The 20,370-nt window shown below is 40.0% G+C and overlaps 1 protein-coding gene across 6 annotated transcripts in view; it reads right to left on the reverse strand.

The window, feature by feature from the left end:
- Positions 1-20,370, reverse strand: part of HERC2 (HECT and RLD domain containing E3 ubiquitin protein ligase 2) — a 121,839-nt gene that overhangs the window by 65,890 nt on the left and 35,579 nt on the right. For all 6 annotated transcript variants that reach the window (XM_075265220.1, XM_075265218.1, XM_075265217.1 and 3 more), the window contains exons 12-32: positions 19,421-19,572; positions 19,160-19,317; positions 18,351-18,464; positions 17,711-17,962; positions 16,125-16,318; positions 15,487-15,687; positions 15,185-15,413; positions 13,292-13,416; positions 11,770-11,948; positions 10,533-10,717; positions 10,284-10,439; positions 10,008-10,193; positions 9,662-9,832; positions 9,127-9,230; positions 4,713-4,863; positions 3,782-3,996; positions 3,413-3,545; positions 2,336-2,463; positions 2,058-2,253; positions 1,719-1,855; positions 1,443-1,616 (exon numbers count right to left, since the gene is read on the reverse strand). In XM_075265220.1, coding sequence (XP_075121321.1) covers positions 1,443-1,616; positions 1,719-1,855; positions 2,058-2,253; positions 2,336-2,463; positions 3,413-3,545; positions 3,782-3,996; positions 4,713-4,863; positions 9,127-9,230; positions 9,662-9,832; positions 10,008-10,193; positions 10,284-10,439; positions 10,533-10,717; positions 11,770-11,948; positions 13,292-13,416; positions 15,185-15,413; positions 15,487-15,687; positions 16,125-16,318; positions 17,711-17,962; positions 18,351-18,464; positions 19,160-19,317; positions 19,421-19,572 — 3,540 coding nt within the window. The remainder of the gene's footprint in view (positions 1-1,442; positions 1,617-1,718; positions 1,856-2,057; positions 2,254-2,335; positions 2,464-3,412; positions 3,546-3,781; positions 3,997-4,712; positions 4,864-9,126; positions 9,231-9,661; positions 9,833-10,007; positions 10,194-10,283; positions 10,440-10,532; positions 10,718-11,769; positions 11,949-13,291; positions 13,417-15,184; positions 15,414-15,486; positions 15,688-16,124; positions 16,319-17,710; positions 17,963-18,350; positions 18,465-19,159; positions 19,318-19,420; positions 19,573-20,370) is intronic.

Here is a 20,370-nt window from a genome sequence, read left to right on the forward strand (position 1 = left end):
TTTCACTTGTAAAACCTCTGGATTAGTGAAGCGAATACACAGACCAGCTGACTAGTAGTACCGCTCTATAATGCATTGTGATTCTACATCTTATGTACTTCTCTTTAGCTGCGCCAAGATGAGCTGCTCTTTTAGACACCAGGTGAGAGAGGCTCCATATTATTTGTTGGATGCAATATCTATCTATCTATCTATCTATCTATCTATGTAAGTACGTACTATGTAGGATACTGAGAAAACTCCTGCCACTATCAGTGAAAGTGATTTACAGTTTCTAACTTTTACTGACTTTTTATTTGAAATATATGCAAATCTGTTTTCCATCCTGGGGGGGGGAGGTCTATGACCATCTGCAATAGTAATATGCAGAATCTCCCATAAAATAGTGAAGGAAAAAAAGCTTTAGAAAAAATATAATAGAGTAAATAAAGTATAAGTTCTAAATCACTCCTTTCCCTAGAAGACATATAAAAGTAGAAAATGACTGTGAAACACATACACATTAGGTATCCCTGTGTTTGCAAGTGCCCAACCTACTGAATATAGGATAGCTGCAGTGCTCTGTTTCGTCGGGAAGGGGTTAATAGGAGCACTGCAGATACCCTATATTCAGGCAGACTGAATTTCAAGGGGGGGGGGGGGGGGGGGGGAACAGTCCTCAAGCTGATGGAAGGGGCAGACAGACAACCAAAACAACCCCTCCCCAGCACCTACTGCACCCAAAAACTCCGACCATTTTAATTTTTGAAATTTTCCAGTAGCTGCTGCATTTCACCCCCTCGGCTTATGCTCCAGTCAATAAGTTTTCCCAGTTTTTTGTGGTAAAATTAGGGACCACGGCTTATACTCCAGTATATACGGTATGTGGATTCAGACTTTCAAACGCCATTGAAATGAATGGGAGGCAAAAAATAAAAATAAAAAAAATACGTTAACGATTTTTGAAAACTTTTTTTTTTTCAAAATCCACAGCATTTGTTCTGCCTCCCACATATTTCAATGGTATTTGAAAGTCTCAATCCACATAAATATCGGTCTTGATGCTTTACAAAAAAAAAAAAAAAACAGCTAAAATGAAAAAAAATCTGCATTTGAGTTTGTAGGTGGATTCCATCTCAAAACTCAACCTGCAAAAAAAAACAAAAAAAAAAAACAACTACATGTGAACTTACACTAAGCATGGCGGATATATTATTATTATTAGGACTGGAACCACATACTAGTATTACTTAGTTATGACCTCAGGTTTCAATGGTTGTCCCTCAATTGATTAATATTGCAAATTGAGAGACCACTATATTTGCTCTAGCGTTACTTTTTACTCCTACACTAAGTAAACAAAAATAAATATATAGTAATTCCAAATGAGTGTAGAAAATAATGAACAAAACATAAAATAGTATAGCATAAATCTGCACAGATAGGATAAAATAGCACCTCACCTGTTTCAGTAAACATTTCCTCATTTTTTCGACATCAACAGGCTCCTCCTTCAAGGCAAACTCCATAACTGTGCTCAGCAAAGCAGACTGTGGGTATGTACCCTGTACACTATGCTTGAGCCACTTGTATTTATGGACACCGGTTACAGAGCTCAGGATTGGCTGCCATTTATCCTTCAAAAAAAGTGAATAGTTTATTTAGGGGTAAAAAAAAAAAAAGAAAAAAAAAAGCACTATTGAGAAAACATAGGTAAAATGCACATGATTTTTACAAACCTTGGGTGACTTTACTGATGGCGGCTTTTTATCCACAGACAAAGGACTTGTTGGTACTACAAAGGACTCTTCTTGTTCCCCTTCTTCATTACCAATTTTAGTATCATCCACATCAGCAGAGTCAGACTTTTTGGATACTACCAAAGACACAGTTTAGAAACAAATGTATTAAAGATGAAAAAGACCTAAAAATTTTATATATACCATATGTCAGCAGTTCTAGCACTGGCTTTCTCGAGATGAAACACTGGGTCAACTAGAGTATACTTAGAGTCAGCTAACCCATCCAGCCGAAACAGCCTTTAAGATTAAAACAAAAGTCTCAAGCTCAAGTAGTACCTTTCTTTTTTCTTTTTTCCCTGATAATTCTTTGAACTATTCTTTTCCACCTTGGGATAGAGCTGAGGAGTTTCAACTTTGACACAATGGACAGATCATTACAGACTGCAGGACGCAGCTCATTGAACAGAAACCTGAGGCGTTCAATAACTGGAGCACATACTTCTTTGTAGGAACGCCCCTGTTCTTGATGTGTCTACAAGGTGGAAACAAAATATGAAGTCACATTTGATCCTTTTCATAAACCCCACAAAATTGTGAAGAACTAGACAACTAACCTTTATGAGTGAGCACTTGGCTTGGTAAACAACTCGGCACACATCCACAACAGATTTGGGCAATGTCTTGTGTTTCACTTGATCCACATTTAAAGCACCGTGATGGACCATAGACAAAGCAATGTTACCTATGCAAGGAGAAAAAAAGACAGAATAATGTCAAAGATCGTAGATCAGCATTATGGAATATAATATGACGAAATGTGCGGTCAGAGGGCTCAAACTAGAATTTTGGCAAGTTTTTACTGTTTACTTTAGCCGGGTTGTTGCCCCTTATGTTTAGCATCATGATTAATTCACAAGGATGACGCTAGGTTCACACCTGTGTTTGGGTCTCCGTTCTGTGGTTTCCGTCTTCTGCATGCAAGAAGACAGAAAGCACAGACCGGGTCCGGCTGTGAGCGGCGGTGATTGTTTTATGCTCTCCGCCGCGAAACCGTTTTTTTTTCATCCAGACACAGAGTACTACATGTCCGACTCTGTGTCCGGATTTAAAAAAACGATTTTGCGGCGGAGAGCATAAAACGCTCACCGCCGCTCACGGCTGGACAGCTTTCTCATCCATTCAAATGAATAGTTGAGAAAGAGTCCTGCAGGTTTCCGTCTCCTGCCTCTGTTTTGTGCAGGAAACGGAAACTTGCAGAACGGACACTGGGCACAGATGTGAACGAGCCCTGAATAAGGAGTTCCAATTCATGTTACTTTCTAATAATATTACCGTCAAAGTGCATTTTTGGGGATTTTCTGTAGTAACATAAAAAGCCCTATAGCATTTTATTTTCAGTCAATATAACTGTATGATGGAATGTTGTTTTTTCACAAGACAAGTGGTAGTGTGTAATGGTGCTATTTTGGGGTAGATAACATTGATAGACTTGTATTAACTCTTTCTGGGAAGGAATGGAAAAACATAGCAATATTGCCATTGCCTCTTTATACTGTAAATTTTGCAACATTCACCGTGTAGCCTACATAACCTGATAGATTTATTCACTGGATCAATTCAAGATCAAATTGTTACTTAAGGTCATAGCAATATCCAATATGAACTTTTAAAAGTCGCTTATGTCATCATACCTAAATCTTCATGTTTCAATAGACAGCAGAGCAGCAGGCGGCCTACTTCCTCAACTGGATGTTCTGGAGGAAATGTAATTGGCGTGGTCAAGTGACACTGTTTGCAGTACCGCTCTATGTGACACAGAAATTCCTATAAATGAGCGGATAAACAAAGAACAAAAAATTTATTTAACTTATATACTGAGAGTTGTATAGTATTACTTTGACATAGCTAGGTTATTATAATGTATGCACAAAATTAACCGGGAAGAATTTCTTCACTGTAACAAATCATAATAGTGCAAGGGAAAAAAAGTGGGTTTTTTTGTTGCTTTTTTTTTTATCTTGTAATACTAAAACCAATAATACTAATCTGCTGAAATTTACCTTAACATTGTGATCCTGAGTATTGTTGTCTGCAATGGCTTGAAGAAAGGGCTGGGAATGATCACTCATGGAAAGCCGATGTCCATACAATTTTGATTTGTTTGGCGTAGTATTGCCTGGGGAACTGCAATGGTCCTCATCTTTCTCCTCATTATAACTGTAATGAATCTGGCTGGTTTGGAGACCTCCCGAAAATATAGATGATTTAAGCCATTCTATGAACAAAAATAAAATTTTGAAAAATAAATAGAGCTGCATCCTTGATTAAATCAATTTAACACAAAATGTGTTTTAGGTTTGGTTCACACAGTGCATTTTTGCCACACAAAAAAAGCATGTGTAGTGTAAGTGAAGTTATGCCACTCCAGCCCTGATCCCCATTCCCTCCAATATAAAGACTAGCTAACCACACCAAAAGTGGGAAGAATATGCAAATCTGTCTCTCTACAGTCCTTTCTACATTGAGCTGACGAGATGCAAGTACATCGAAACGGCCGTCCTCGATTGAGAGACTATACCTGGTAATAATCCCAACAAAGGTCTCTTGGAAGGTCGAGCATGATGCTAAAGGGAGCAAACCTTTGTTGGGTTATTTCACTGAAATTCTGTCTTCCTAACTACATCAGGGAAGACAGGCTTGCACATTCCAGTGAGCGCCCTCTCTTGGTTTGCAACACTTTGGCAGCAGCTGACTTCCTAATTACATCATGGAAGACAGATTTGCATATTCTTCCCATGGTCCCTTGCGAAGTGGAGTGGTAAAGGCTTAATAAGTCTCCACACACCTATATGGTGGTCTCTCCCCAAGGAGAGACAATATCCCCCACACCAAAAGTGGAGAGGCTCACAAGACCACAGCAGCCAATCAATGACTTTATTTTCATTACATATACTGGATTTCATATATGTCTTATTAAAACACTACACTTACTTGCACACTCAACTTCTACAGGAGACAACGGTGTACTAAGGGACAAGTAAGAAGCATGAAGTCCTAGAAGCAGACCCAAATTTCGTTCCGTGTCCACAAGTGGAGAAGAAAGGCTGCTAAGATCTGGTGCTGTAATCACTTCTTGGTCAGGCTATGGGAATAAACATTAAACAAAACAATTAAACATGACATTTCTCTTAAATTTTAACACAAAACTCCTTTTCCAGGAGAATCTGTTTTTTGCCAGAAGGCCGGGGAAGTTATAGAAGGAGGAAAGAAAGAAAAAAAACACAACACACACAACACAACACAAGCACTCGCCTGCTGCTGGTCTTGTTTTAACAGAAGTCCTCGCCACACATGACCGCTGACGCCAATCAGCGATCTTAGCAAAGGAACCTGGACATCACTTGCAAATGTCACCAGTGACGTCCTGGATCCTATCCTTAAAGGGATTCTACCATTAAAACCTCTTTTTCTGTGGATAAGACATCGGAATGGCCTTTAGAAAGACTATTTGTCTCTTACCTTTAGATGTGATCTCCGCCGCACCGTTCCTTAGAAATACCGTTTTTTACCGGTATACAAATTAGTTCTCTCACAGCGATGGGGGCGGCCCCAGCGCTGAAAATGCGATGGGGGCGTCCCCACTGCAGCTCGTGAACACGATCCTGTGACGCCTCTATCTTTGGCTGGATCCTCCCCTTCTCTGTAGTCTTCCTCTTGCGTCACCTCCGACGCCTACGGAGTTGGCTCTGCTAGGAAGACACCAGCAGAGCTGAGTGCGAATGCTGGCCGTTGGCCATTTTTGGGAGGCCGCTCCTGCATTGAACTACAAGAGAAAGAGCGGCTTCCCAAAAATGGCCGCCGGCCGGCATGCGCAGTCGGCTCTACTAGTGTCTCACTGGCAGAGACAACTGCACAGGCGTCGGAGGTGACACAGGAAGAAGACGACAGAGAAGGGGAGGATCCAGCTGAAGATAAAGGCGTCGCAGGATCGTTTTCTCGAGCAGCAGTGGGGACGCCACCATCGCATTTTCAGCGCTGGGGCTCGCCCCCATCGCTGCAAGATAACTAATTTACATACCGGTAAAAACTGGTATTTCTAATGAACGGCGCGGCGGAGATGACATCTAAATGTAAGAGACGAATAGCCTTTCTAAAGGCTATTCCGATGTCTTATCCACAAAAAAGAGGTTTTAATGGTAGCATCCCTGTAAGCCGCCAATTGGCCTCAGACGTCAAGTGCGGTGAGGACTTCCGCCAAAACAAGACTAGTGAATAGTAGGACTAGACCACAGTTGCTCATACAAAAGTACCTGGAGCAGACAAGCATGTTGTTTTGGGGTTTTTTTTACCTTCCCCAGCCTCCTGACAAAAAAATGGGTTATCCTGGACACCCTCTTTAAAGACACATTGCATTGTCTAGATCTAGAGCTTAAAGGAGCTCCATTTATTGGGAAAAGTCATTTTTAGATAAGCACATCCTTGCATAGCCTTTAGAAAGGCTATTCCACATCTACCTTTTGTATGTAAATCGCCTCAGTGGTTTCTGAATGAGCCCATTTTTATTCAAATGCTAATTAGCCTCTCAGTGCATCCCTGAAGTCTGATCGTGCACCCTCTGCCTATTCTTTCCTATGTATGTGTACAGCACAGGCTGCTGATGATGATAATTTCTTGCTTCCTGTTTGCACACACAGATAGGAGAGAATAGAAGAGACGAGTGCTGCTGGGGAACTACCTGTGCTGGCTGGTAGCTAATTAGCAAATGGATAAATATGGGCTCATTCAAAAACCACTGCGGCAATTTACATACAAAAGGTAGGTGTGGAATAGCCATTTCTAAAGGCTATGCAAGGATTTGATTAGTTAAAAATGACTTTTCCCAGTGATAGAGCCGCTTTAAAGTGTTCAGAACTGGTTAGAAGAAGCTACAATAGCAGCAATCAATCATTCCCCCCTGTACAAGAGGATTTGGGAGCTGAAATTAGTGCTGTTGTTGCACTTGCAAAGACACATTAGCAGGACTAGATAAGAAGAGATTAAAGGAAACCAAAGGGGTGGAATAACAAGTATATAACAATGAAAGAGACACAGGAGAGATTCTTTCTAACTGATTCGATTTAACATCTGGTTAAATTTTGCTTTATCTAACAGAGCAAATTAAATTGTATCAGTGGGACAGCCAATATGAGAACACATGGTACAATAACAACAAGAAAAAGAAAAAAACAAGCCTAAATTAAAGAAAAATATATAAGAGTGTTAAAGTGATTCTGTCGTGAAAATCATGGAATATTTCTCAAAACCATAGCTCATTGCTCTCAAGAGCATTAGCTTACACTCCTGATTCTAAAAGTAAAAAGAAAAAAAAAAAGAAGCTTTTATTGTACAGTGCAACAAAGAGAGCTTAAGGATGCAAGGCTCTGTTCACATAAAGTTTAGGATTTACAAAGCAATATAAAGTTTATGTCCTGCAGATAAGTGCAACTGTATAAATTGCTGTTTCCAAAGCATGCCATGCATGGTTTACTCCTACAGATCATTATATAGTTTAACTTTATATATCTCAATAGGGAATGTGGAAATGAGTTGCAGAAAGTAGCTAACCCAATCACTAATGGGGCATTCACACTACTGTTGGTGACACTCTGTAGTGTCCGCTGTTACTGTCTGTTACAAGATTTTAACAACAGACACTACACAGTCATAAATTTGTTAAAAATCCCATTGATTTCAGTATTTGTGTCCGTTCAAAATAACAGACTTATGATGGACAGCAAGTTTGTTTTTTTTTTGTTTTTTTTTTAAACATTAATGTCTAATGGACGTCCGTTGTACTGTCTGTTATTGCTGTCAGGTTTTTTTCTACGCACGCTCAAACAAAAAAAACGGACTGTATAAAAACAGACACTAACTGGTGCTAATGTGTCTTTTATCGATTAAATGGAGCACTTAAAAAATGGACACATTAACATCCGTCAGTGTCTGTTATGATGTCTTTTTTTACAAAAAATAAAATAAAAAACATACACTATCAAAACGCACATCTAACTGTAGTGTGAATGCCTGCTAAGAATTCCAAGTTATAAACTAGGTATATCTGCTGGAAATATACCCTTTTTAAAAGTATTTAAATGGGGTATTCCTATTTTAATAGTGATGATCTATCCCTAGGATAGGTCATCAATATCAAATCAGTCAGATCTAACACCCAACATCTGCATCATTCAGTGGACTGAAGGAATCTATTACCAAAATATCAAGCACAATGCCACACATAATATAGTAGCTGTGCCTTGTACTAAAGTTCAGTTCAATACATTTCCAAGGGACTGAGGTGCATTCAGGACTACGTAATTATAACGATAGATGTGAAGTCCGTTACTACACAGGCCTACACATTTGCCCTGTGACCCCTTCAATCGTCAATATAAGGAGTTGGGACTCAAAACCAATTTGATAATGACAACATAGGTTATGGAAGTCATAGAATACTCCTTTAATTTGTGTCACATTATTAAAAAAATAAATAAATAAATGAATAAAAAAAAAAAAAAAAAATGGCTGTTTTAATCCAAAAGGGCACCATTTCTGTCCACAGACTTGAAGTGCAGTCCCCTATTAGTGAAAGGGGCTGAGCTGCATTGCCAAATAATGCCTATGAACACAAGGGGTGCTCTTAGTAATAAAAATACTTTAAAGTGTCAATACCAAACTGCTTAAATGCTTATATACCAGTTTTAATGATCATCAGAAAGCAAACTGTAAAAGGAATTAGAAAACTGAAATACAAATACATGCAATTTACAGTCTAGATGCTAAAACATATATATATATATATATATATATATATATATATATATATATATATAAAAATATTAAATTAAACAAATAGTAATTAGTAGTTCTCCAGCCCCAATTTCTTCCTTTATTTATGTCATTTAAAGTGGCTCTATCATTGGGAAAAGTCATTTTTAACTAAGCACATACTTGCTCAGCCTTAAGAAAAGCTATTCCAAACATACTTTTTGTATGTTAATCCCCTCAGTCGTTTTTGAGTGAGCCTACTTTTATTCATATGCTAATTAGCCAGCAACGAGCACCTGGAAGTCTCAGTGAGCACTCTCTGCTGTGTGTGAGAACAAGGAGGCTGTTGCTGCTAATGATGTTTCATCAGCCTTCCCTGCTTTCTCACACACAGCAGAGTGTGCTCACTGAGACTTTTGGGTGCTCGTTGCTGGCTAATTAGCATATGAATAAAGGTAGGCTCATTCAAAAATGACTGAGGGGATTAACATACAAATAGTATGTGTGGAATAGCTTTTCTAAAGGCTATGCAAGTATGTGCTCAGTTAAAAATTACTTTTCCCAATGATAGAGGCCCTTTAATATACAGTCACTAGCTTACCTCCATGTAATGGCCCACACAGAAGGCATGCATGGATTCTCTGGTGTCATCAAACTGAAGTGCAGCCTCCAAAGCCACCACAGGGTCTTCACCAGCAAAGTGAGCTATGGAAGAGTGGAAAAAATGTTAGCAGAGGCTTATAAAATTGCAACAGAAGTGCAAGTGACCTTTTGGTACATTAAAAAACATGATCATCAACAAATACTGTACACAACCGGAGAATAAAAGAATTTAAATGCAGTTTCAGCAATTTGTAATGCTGGAAATAACATTATATTGTCCTAAATGCTGATATTCAACATTCCCAGTAGAGAGATGATCTCCTCATTACCTAATTTTTCTATACAATAGTGCCAAGTGTCAGTACTTTCTACCAACCTTATTGGCCGACAGCAGGAGATCTCCAAATTTGTGGAGGAAATGTTCTTAATACTAAAAGGTACAAATACTTGGTTGTCTAAACTTTAAACTATAGCAAGGACAATATTTGCCATTTCCAAAAAAGGGCTTGATCTTCAATGAAAAGTAAACATACCAAGTATAGTATTCGCATGTAGGGATTGTGCTTGAAAGTCCTTGATGTCATAGACTTTCCCATCTATTACAGTCCAGAATCCTCCATCTTTGTTGTGATTCTCCAAATCTGCTTTACGTATTAATGTAACTTCCTCATTGTTCCTAGAGCTCTGACCACTAAAAAATGAGCCTTTGAAAACAAAAATAATAAAAATTGGGAAATTATAGATGTATATTTCTAGTAAGTCACAAACCACATTACCATCACAATATTGCACATGAATTTCACTTACTCATAGATCAAGAAATAGGCTTTGAAGCATTACACTGATACAGACATTCACATTAACAAAACCATAACTTACTCATTATGCCAGGCCATGCTAAGTCCTCATTGTCATCTCTTTCCCTCCCAGGTGCCAAATGGTTAAACCTATCTAGAGGTTCCAGAAGACTAGCCAGAAGAGGGATGGAACCAGCTTCCTGCATAAGCCAAGCATTTTTACAAAGCAGCAGTACTGCCGAGACCACCAGCTCTGGGAGGAGAACACCTGGTAACAAAAGTGGAAGCGCACATTAACAATTACATGGGAAAAGGATTTTCATCATAAAGATTCTCATAATAAGATTTATCACATTACCTGTAAGATCACCTGCCACAATACGGGACACTTCTGCAAAATGCCTATGAGAGGTTGAGGCAATGTTGGTTGCAACAGGAAGAATGTCTCCAATGTGTGTACACAAAAGAGCTGTATACTTTTTCAATAAGGAGCCAACACCTAAAAGATCAGGGGCTAAATGACAGACACAAAAGAATATGAATGAACTGTTGAATCAAAACCTATCCATAAGGTGAAATTAACATTTTATATATAATATATATATACCATGGGTGTTTGCAGATGGGTCCACCATTGTGCCTGGATAGAGCTTGCTGACCAGTAATCTCTGAAAACGGAGCAACAGATCCATGGATGCTGATCTTTCCTTACTAAAATGCTCCTGATCTAAGCTGGAGGAGATGCGCCGTGCCATATCTTTAAGTTTAGCAATGGTCTGAGATGCAATGTTCCTACAGACATCAAACAGAGGTTTAGAGGAGATTTATGGAACAAATACACAATAAGACAAAATATTGAATACAAAAACCAGCCCGAAGTCGGATATCACTTCACCCAATTCTGCTGAACAGTGCCACATCAACCACACGCGAAAAATGGAGTTGCGGCCTTAAAGAGGCCCTTTCATGTCTTTCTGTCTTGGTTTTATATACCACTAGAAAGCAGTCTGTGCCCTGAATTCAGCGAACTGTCGGCTTTCCAGTTATGTATGTCCGGGGCTGGAGATATTGGTGCTATAATTTTAGGCACCAATCTCTGCTCACCATCAGAAGGGCGTTCTTAAGAATCTAGCTGGGCTATGAGGAATGCCCCTGTTGACAGTACTTGTCCATAGACTTGTACTGGGGGAAAGGGGGGTTCCTCACAGCTCAGTGTCATAGCTGAGCGGTAAGGAACACCCACTCTGACTGTACAGGGCTATGGACGAGTACTGTCAGGGGAGCTATCCTCACAGCCCAGCTAGACCGTCAGGAACGCCCTTCTGACGGTGGGCACAGATCAGTGCCAAAACAAACTGCACTGATATCTCCAGGGGCACATAACAGGAAAGCTGACAGTGCGCTGAATTCAGCACACAATCGGCTTTCTAGTGGTATATAAAACCACATGTGCAGGAGGACATGAAAGGTACTCTATATAATAATGATAACCAATCGTAAGGTTAGATCAAGGACATCAAATTGGTGGGCAACCGGCATCTAGCATCCCATGTGCAGTGAACAGACTCAGTTCAGCTACTACACAGAGAAGGGATCTGTCTGCTTCCTTCATTCTATGTGTATCTGCTGCTCAGGAAAGCTGATCATGAGGATGTCCATTGTTGTACCTTCATCAAACTCATACTGATAACCTATGCTTAGGATAGGTCATTAATATTGTTATCTAGGAAAAACCCTTTAATGGCCTATCCCAAACTCAGGCTATTAATGGAAATCCAGTGAAACTACTTTCAATAGTCAATAGGAGCACTGTAAAGTGATTAAAAAAAATGCTAAATTATTACCTAAGTAATTGCTGTATAAGCTGTACTAAAGGTAAGGTTTGCTTTCCTGCAGATTCATAGATTCCTGTGTTTATTAAGTCTTTATCCAGTGGTGTGCTGCTCCTATGCAGCGATGACACATTGGCTTCCTGCTCATCTATCTCCTTCTCTTTCTGGGCCTCCTTCTTGGCTTCAATATCCTATGAAAATATCACAAGACAGGCTAGAAACACAAAACTATAAACAATTAAAGAACAAAAAATTAGTAGCTCCCTGACTGTTGTGAAGTTTACTGGCACATGTGCATTCACACAGTGAAATCAGTAAGAGGACAATGCATTCAGAAATGCAGAGCTTGCACTTCAGGGCAGATCCAGGGAGCAAGAGGAAGCGCCTGGGCCTGTCCTGAAATACTGAGACTCTGGCAAAACCTTACTGTGCTATTTTGTTTGTTGGTATGGTTGATAGTAAGCCACACATATAGTTAGCTTTTTATTGTTTAGTTAGTGCTCGGATGAGCAGGGTTTTATTTGACGTTTCTGCCTGAAGTTAAGGCTGTATTTTATTTTGTTTATTCTGTACCTCAAGTGAAGGTTTATTCATTTTGTTGTTTTTCCAAATAATCCTGTTTGCACCAGACGTTGCGTCCCTGTCTATAACTATTTGGATCTGCACCATTGCTACTACCGAGCTACCTTCCCCACACATCATAACCAAGAAGACTGGAGACTTGTAATTGTAAAAAATATCATTTTGCCTGTCGTAACCATAAAGACTCCAAACTGGCCCTTCTTTCAGTTATCCCTGGCAGGATTTCGGCAGTGAAGAACCTCCTGCGACACTTTCTCATGGCTGCCAGAAAAGTCATCCCCAAACATTGACGGAGCACGGTTTCGTCCTCTCTGGTGGAATTTCTACAGGAGCTTCTCCTATTAAGAAAAATGGAGGCCGTGATGGTGGAGGATACTCCTGATGTCTCCAAGTTTCAGGCTCTCTGGCAGCCTTGGGTGGTGTTCCAGGATTCCACTGAATTCTTTTTCTCCTGATGTAGTATAACCTTTTTATCCTTTCTCTGCCCCAGGAGGGAGTCGCTGGTTATCCTTCCCCTCCCTCTATATTACCCCCCCCCACCCTTTTCTTTTACTGTATGTGTTCCCCTGAATGCTGTTCCTCATGTGTGTTCCCCTTTGTCTGTTTGTTTTCTCCCCATATCTGTATCAATGTTGTTTTCGTGGCCCCATACTTTTGGACCTTCCATCCCTTAATTATATTAGCATGTTTTATAATGCTGGCTGGGGTCTCATCCCAGTCCATCCTCTTGTTCATAGGCGAGGCCTGCGAGCCACTAAGCCTTTGTTTTTGTCTTTTTTTGTTAGATTTGAAAACTATAATAAAATCAGATTAAACATAACTATAAAGACAGCAGTAAAATTGTGAGGGGAAAAAGTACAATTATGAGAATAAACAGAAAGCAGCATAGAACAAAACAATTAGAAAGACAGATAAAGAAAACTTAGCCATAAGATTTTTAGCTATATCGTACCTGAATTTCTGCAGTTATTGCAGTGTTTAGTGCACATTCTAATCCTCCGTCAGCCATCAAACTGCTCACCAACAGGTCAATCATAAAGCGGCGCCCTGGACTTATAGTCATCTCATTTCCAGATGCTAAACAGAATAGGAAAATATTGTTAAATGATAAAACACTTAAGCATTGCACATAAACACGAAGTGTAAAGTAACAAAAGGAGCTAAAACTATACTATATCTTAAGCTTTAGTGAGCTGTTAACTGCAATATTTTACAAACAGAAATAATGCCTATTTATTCAGGGCTGAGGAGTCAAGAGTCTAAAAAAAATTACTGACTGGCTTTAAAATAAAATAATCATTTTAAATTGTACAGTACAATACAGTATAATTAATTGGATGCAGGGTTGCACATTTACGTTCATGGGAAGTCAATTTATAGGTTTTTAATAACTTAGAGGATCTTTACTGCTTCTGACCGACTCCTGCTCAGACTGACTCTTTCATAAATGGCTGATAGCCATGGTCAAACTATGGGAAAATGGAGGAGTGGGTGGTTTGGTTTACCAACTCCGCTGAACTGTATTTTTTACCAGCTAAAAATACAGATATTTATAACTATTGTTTGTTGTAATATGTTTTTATTTTCTACATTTATTTTTATTTTATTATAGTTTCAGGATTATGGGAGCTGCAGTCTTGCAGATAACAAGGTTCAAGATATACTTTACAGCCGCCACAAATACCGGAGGAACATTTAGAGTGAAAATGTTCATTTATAGGGGTTTACTGGGCTCATTTTTGATGGCCTTAGGATAGACCATCAATATCTGATTGGTGGAGGGCTAACACCAGGTCACTGCACCATGCAACTGTTCAGGACTGCCAAAAAACATTTTTCATTTAATGGTAGAATTTCCTCACCAAGTTCAGTCTTTACAAAGAGGTTAGCTTTGATATATATGGATTTTAAATGTAGATATTGACTTGGAAAATGGACAACAAATAGCACAACCGTCAGAAACCTATGGCACTCCAGCTGTTACAAAACTGCAACTCTCAAAATGCATGCTTGTAGTTGTTGTAGTTTGAAAAAGCAGTGATCAATAGCCTTCAACATTTCAACTGCTATCAGAATGACTATTGGGCAAATGCACGGCTACAAGAGATGGCTAAATGAATTTTAGAAGGGTTACAAAGGCACAGTGTGCCCCTGTGATCAAGTGTTATCACCAGGGAGTGCTCTGAAGTGGGCGATCCTACCTTTACAATATTTATATATCCACTTTAACCATATAGAAAAGGGTGTATTCATATAGGACTACTCATTTAATCAAAGTTAAAGGGGTTGTCCCATAACAAGTATCCTATCTATACTGCTAGTTTATGTGGATATAAGACTTTTCCTAAATACATTGCTTTATCAAAACTGCTTTGTTTGGCCGCTATCTTAATTTATTCACTTCATTGTTGACACTGGCACTTGGGATTATCTGCTCATTTGTCAAGTGACATAGCTGCCTGCTCTCAAGGGGGGAGGGAGAGGCTGACAAGCAATGGAGCTCCCCATATAGGGGAGGGGGAGGTGAGAGCTCCGGGATTACTGTGCTGTCTATCTTCAGCTTTTCCACTTATCAGCCGGTTTAATTGAATTTGGCTGATAAGGGCTGAAATAAGGAGTCAGTTACCTCTGTATGTAATGCAAGCTGACTCAAATCCAGCTCTGCTACATCAGTTTCCACATCAGCGTCATACTGTGGATCATAGCAGATAGCAGAGCAAGTGAAACCCCGCCCACCAATGTGCGAGAAATCCAGGAAGTGGAGAGAGTACAGAGCCTTCAGGCTGCAGAACAAGAGTTATGGGAATACCCCTTTAACTAGCTATAATATGTCACTTAAACTTACCTGCATTTGGTAACAGGGCAGATAGAGCTCTAGCTCTTTCCTCAGCTGTTGGGAGGAGAACAGACCATCCACTCTGTAAAACTGCTTGGGCAGCAGACTGCACGGTATTCAAGACCCCGGCATTACTAGCCAAAGTAACCACTGTCTGCTTTAAGCTGTTCAACAGAGTACTTCCAAGACCAAGGCCCAGACACTCAGGATCTACTTGATGGCTAATAGCAGCATGCAACTGAAGGAAAAAGCCAGAGTCAATAGATGGCTCAGTGAAAGCAACATTTATTAGGCACCAAAATAAGAATTACCTGCAATCGAAGAAGGTTGAGTGTTGCTACAGCCATACACTCCTTTTCTTGTGGAGGTGGCCAGTCTGAGCTGCCATCCATCCCTTCACTGACTTGGCGCAGCAAAAGATCAAGTTGTTCAAAGGTCATGGAGCACACATCTACCACAAAAGGCACACGAAGGCCAATGGACCACTCTGAGCATGAAGACCAGGCAAAACTCTACAGAAAATATAGGAAAAAATAAAATTAAAGAAATGTGATTACTTGACTCAAGAGGAATGTGACCAGACAAAAAAAATAATCTGCTTTATCACACACTATACTTAAAATCCTTTTTTTGATATATACAGATGTAGTAGAGTTTTTAAGTGGGTTCATGGACGGAAACCCCAAATGGACTTCATGCGCTGGTGTGAACCCAGCCAGAGTTATATCTGAAATCTAAACCAGTCCCTAACGGGTTTAAGTTTCAATTTTGGTGTATGGGATTTTGCAAGATGCTGTAGAATTATTAAGAGGTTAGTCTCTCTTAATCATTCAGGAGCATCCTGCACCAACAGGAGAAGGGATGAATCAAGACTGGCATAGGAAACATTAGTCTTAAATCCCACCCCTCGCCCTAATATATATTTTCCAGAAGTTCAAAAGATACATACCTGAGCAGGGCCACATGCAATTCCAACTATGTGTTTAGAGTCCAATCCAGGGAGAGCAGAAGGTTCAGGTTTTGCAATCCGCAAGGTGTCGAAGTGCTGACATTGATCATTGCTACCCCAGCTGTATACTTCTCCAGATTCAGTGAGCGCCAGGCAATGTGTTGAGCCTACTGCTACATCAACCACTTTCTTGCCTGAGAGAAAGAAAAAATAATAATTTCAAGATACAAAGTAAAGAATAAATTACAAGGTATCAATTATTGATATGATGAGTGTAAAAACTGTAACTGTTTATTACAAGCGGTCATTCATAAGTTTAAAGAGATATTCCTATACATTTATAACATACAGAATATGACATGGATGTCTGTTAGATGCAAGTCTCCCACTCCGCGTGAAGAATTCAGGTACCTCTACTCACCTGGAAAATGCAGCCACTGGCTACTGAATCTGGGCAGAGAATGAATAGAGATGGCTCCACTCATATTTATAGGATGCAGGAAACAGCTGAGCAGTTGTGGACGCAGCAGCCGCCTCACCAGCAGATTTATATTTTATAACATATACATTTTTATACATGTTATGTGACAAAGAGTTAATCATTGATCTAAATCTCTTCTTGTTCTGTGCTGGAGCTAAGTCGGCGGTTCTACTCAGTAACTGATAGCCAACTCTATAAGCAGATTCTAAGCCCAGAACAAGCAGAGATTTAGATCTACAAATAACAAGCCATGCTAAATCCCAAAAAACTATACATCAATCTGCAAAGCTCCTAGTTCTGTATAAAATGCTTGCTACTGATCAGATTGCATTTTCGGCATGACAGATTCCCTTTAACACCCATTAGGCAAAGAGTTACATAAATATTATGTCTAACCTATTTCTCATGTCAAGACTCATGTACCAGAGTGTAAATACACTACTCTATAGTACTGGGGCACACCATCAGTATTCCCACCGCACATCTGGGGGAATACTAGAACTGGACAGGCAGGCTAGACGCCGGTAGATACCTTTCTTAGCTCCTGATGAACCTGCAGTAACGCAGGAGAAACGCGTTGAGCTGTGAAATTGTAGTGAGCTGCTTATTGTGGCTGTAGAGCGGCTGAAAGCTGTTAGTTGAGGATCCAAGAAAGGCTGACCGATACTCACCTGGCGACTTAATCTGATAATGGGTGTCTCTTAGTGATAAAGCCAGTTTTCAAACGTCTCGCTGTGCACTGGTGGTTAACCATTTCCATCCCCAGTGTAACGGTGAACTCTGCTCTTTGTACCCCAAGGGATTTGGCACTTTGCTGCACACTGGTAGTTAGTTATATCTGTTCCCGGTGTGACAGGGAGTGCTATTCTATTTAACCTGGGGGGGTGTATATTTGTCACTAACAAGCGGAGCTTGTATATATAGGCTACACCTAATGTCAATATACGATACTTACCTATAGGAGACATATTTGGGGTAATTCATGTTGCTAAAAGTTATATTTTATCATTTTTTTCATCGCTCTGATATCAACAGCTATCAACCGATCTGTGAAGTTTCTGTAAATACACTTACTATTATTATAGTCTGTAGTTAAAAAACCTACCTTGCAATCCATCAAGTATTTTGGGATATCGGACATGTTCCTCTGTTCCATGTCCAAGCCTCTGATTGTCTCCTTTACCCCAGGAATAGACCTGTCCATCTTTGGTGATAGCAATGGAAAACTGGCTGCCACAGCGAACTTTTACTATGTCCAGGTCTTGAAGTTTCTCAATTAATTTGGGAGTTTTACAGCCATCACTACCTCCCCTACCCAATTTTCCATAATCTCCGTCTCCCCAAGACCATACTTGACCTTTAAAAAGAAAGGAAAAAAAAAAAAAAAAGTTAAATTATTGCTAATCATATTTTCACAGTTATTGACTGCTTGGTTCCTTATAATAATTCTCAACTGCTATTAGTAGAGTTCTTTGAAAACATCTATAGCTTTAACTTATAGATTTATTTCCTGTCACTTATACACAGACAACACATTGCACAGCGCTCTTAAAAGATACCAGCCCATGTCCCCATCAGGCTCACAACCCATCCTCTGTAAATCAAACGCACATAATAATATAATTTCATAAGAAGCAATTCGCTCAGTGGCTTTTTGGAAGGTTAGAGGAACGATACAGCGAAGAATATTAAATATTTCATCTCAGGGACAGTAACCGTATACAGAAGAAAAAAAAATAAAATACCATTTTCAGTGACCGCTAGAGTTTGAGCATCTCCACTTCCACAAGAAACGTCAACTACTTTAAGTCCTTTCAGTCCAGTCACCAGCATTGGAACAGTCTGGTCCTCACTAGAGCCTAGAAGAAGCAGAACCATGACATAATTATCACACTTACCATCATATGGCATATGTGAGTGTGGCAGCAGACACCGAGGCGTTGGGGACTAACTCTGTTAGCTGTGTACCCTGTTGAGGAATTTGGTGGTTGTGGAGCAGGGAGAGATTCTGTCACACCATATGGTACACTACAGGACACAGCTATTTTAAAACCTATGGAAGCAGCAATTTATTCCTCACTGTTGTGCTATAAGTCATATTTTTAACATAATAAAATATATATATATATATATATATATATATATATATATATATATATATATATATCTGTCAATCATAGAGGGAAGACTTTTGGCCATTGTTAGGTCCACCTGCTGGACTCAATTACTTCTTCCAAGCATAGAAAGAACAAAGTTGTACTAAATCTTTTCCCTCAAAGCTATAGATCGGTCTGCACAGCTCCCTCTGCTTTATAACATCATGCCTGAAGAATAGACTCCATTTTCATTTTCAAGGTGGAAGGTTTTCTTTATAAGAACTACAATTAAAATATTAGACTAGATAGTGTCAGAATAGTATATGCAACAAGTAACATGGTTACTAAATGTGAAAGATAATCGCTGAAGAGGCACGTTATCTCCATGCAATGTTCTTGCATCAAGGACCCAGTGCACCAGTCACTTTTCTATATCTGTCAGTATAAATTGTACTTACCATGTCCCAATCTTCCATAGTTTCCTCGGCCCCAAGTATACAGCTCTCCATCAGCAGTGATCGCCGCGCTGTAGGTGCTGCCACAAGCAATGTGAACCACCTGCTTCCCAGACTGCTTTCCACACAGGGCAGAGATGAGCTTAGGCTCTTCTAATGAACTGAAGAGAATAATGAGGAAAGTTTTAGACAGCCACATAAAACTTAAATTCACATTAAGAAAACGTTTTAAAAAAAAAAAATACAAAAAAAAAAAAATCTTACACAGTGTCTCCATGGCCTAGTCTTCCACCGTCACCACAACCCCAAGAAAATAGTTCACCAGCTGCAGATAAGGCCAGATAATGCTGACCATCAGAATGAGCAGAAATCTTCACAATGTTTCGGGAGGCAAGACCCTGCACAACCTGTGGTCCCTGGTAGAAGAGAAAAGCACAATATTTCTGTCAGGAAACTGACACTCACACCAGCTATCTACATTGATTGAGACTTATACTTCCCTGTATCGCAAAAGGTCATTTCACTAGAAAAGCTTGTGGTACACTGAAACCCAAACACACGAGGAGGCAGTTTCCCACTTATACGCTGAGGGCCTGTCTTTGAGAACTGTCTAAAAGCCCTATTAGACATACTGATGTTCAGGGCAATTATCAGTAAGGAGCAATTCTAGAAACGCTCATTGCGATAAGTGCCCCGTCTATTGGATAAGTAATGAGCGAATGTTGGTCAGCTGATCGCATATTTTAAGCAAGCTAAAAGATACACATTATCTGCAGAACATCCATCGCTCTGTGTAGCCAGGGCAGTGCTGCCCCATGCAGGCACATGGGGGAGTAGGGGGTTATTTTGTGGGATCTACTACTACAGTAGAGATCATTCCTACCCTCAGTTTGCATCAGCCTCTCTAATAAGGTTGATGCAAACAATTGCCGATTATTGTGTTCTTCATTGATCGGTAGTCCTGGAGGCCAGACATTAGGCCATCTAATAAAGCCTTAACTGTCCATCTAAGGGCTAGTTCACACGTGAACTGCCCGCGCGGGTTTTGACACAGAGAGAGACACGGCGAGCCGCGTCTCTCTCTTGTCAAAAACCCGCCCGCCGCGACCATCGCTGTCGTGGCTTAACCCTCTGCTGTCGGCTCAAATGAATGAGCCGACATAGGAGGGAGCTGCCGGGGGCGGAAGCCGCGCGGCTGAGACTGCGCGGCTTCC

This window comes from Leptodactylus fuscus, chromosome 2 (genome assembly GCF_031893055.1).
Source record: "Leptodactylus fuscus isolate aLepFus1 chromosome 2, aLepFus1.hap2, whole genome shotgun sequence".
Lineage (NCBI taxonomy): Eukaryota > Metazoa > Chordata > Amphibia > Anura > Leptodactylidae > Leptodactylus > Leptodactylus fuscus.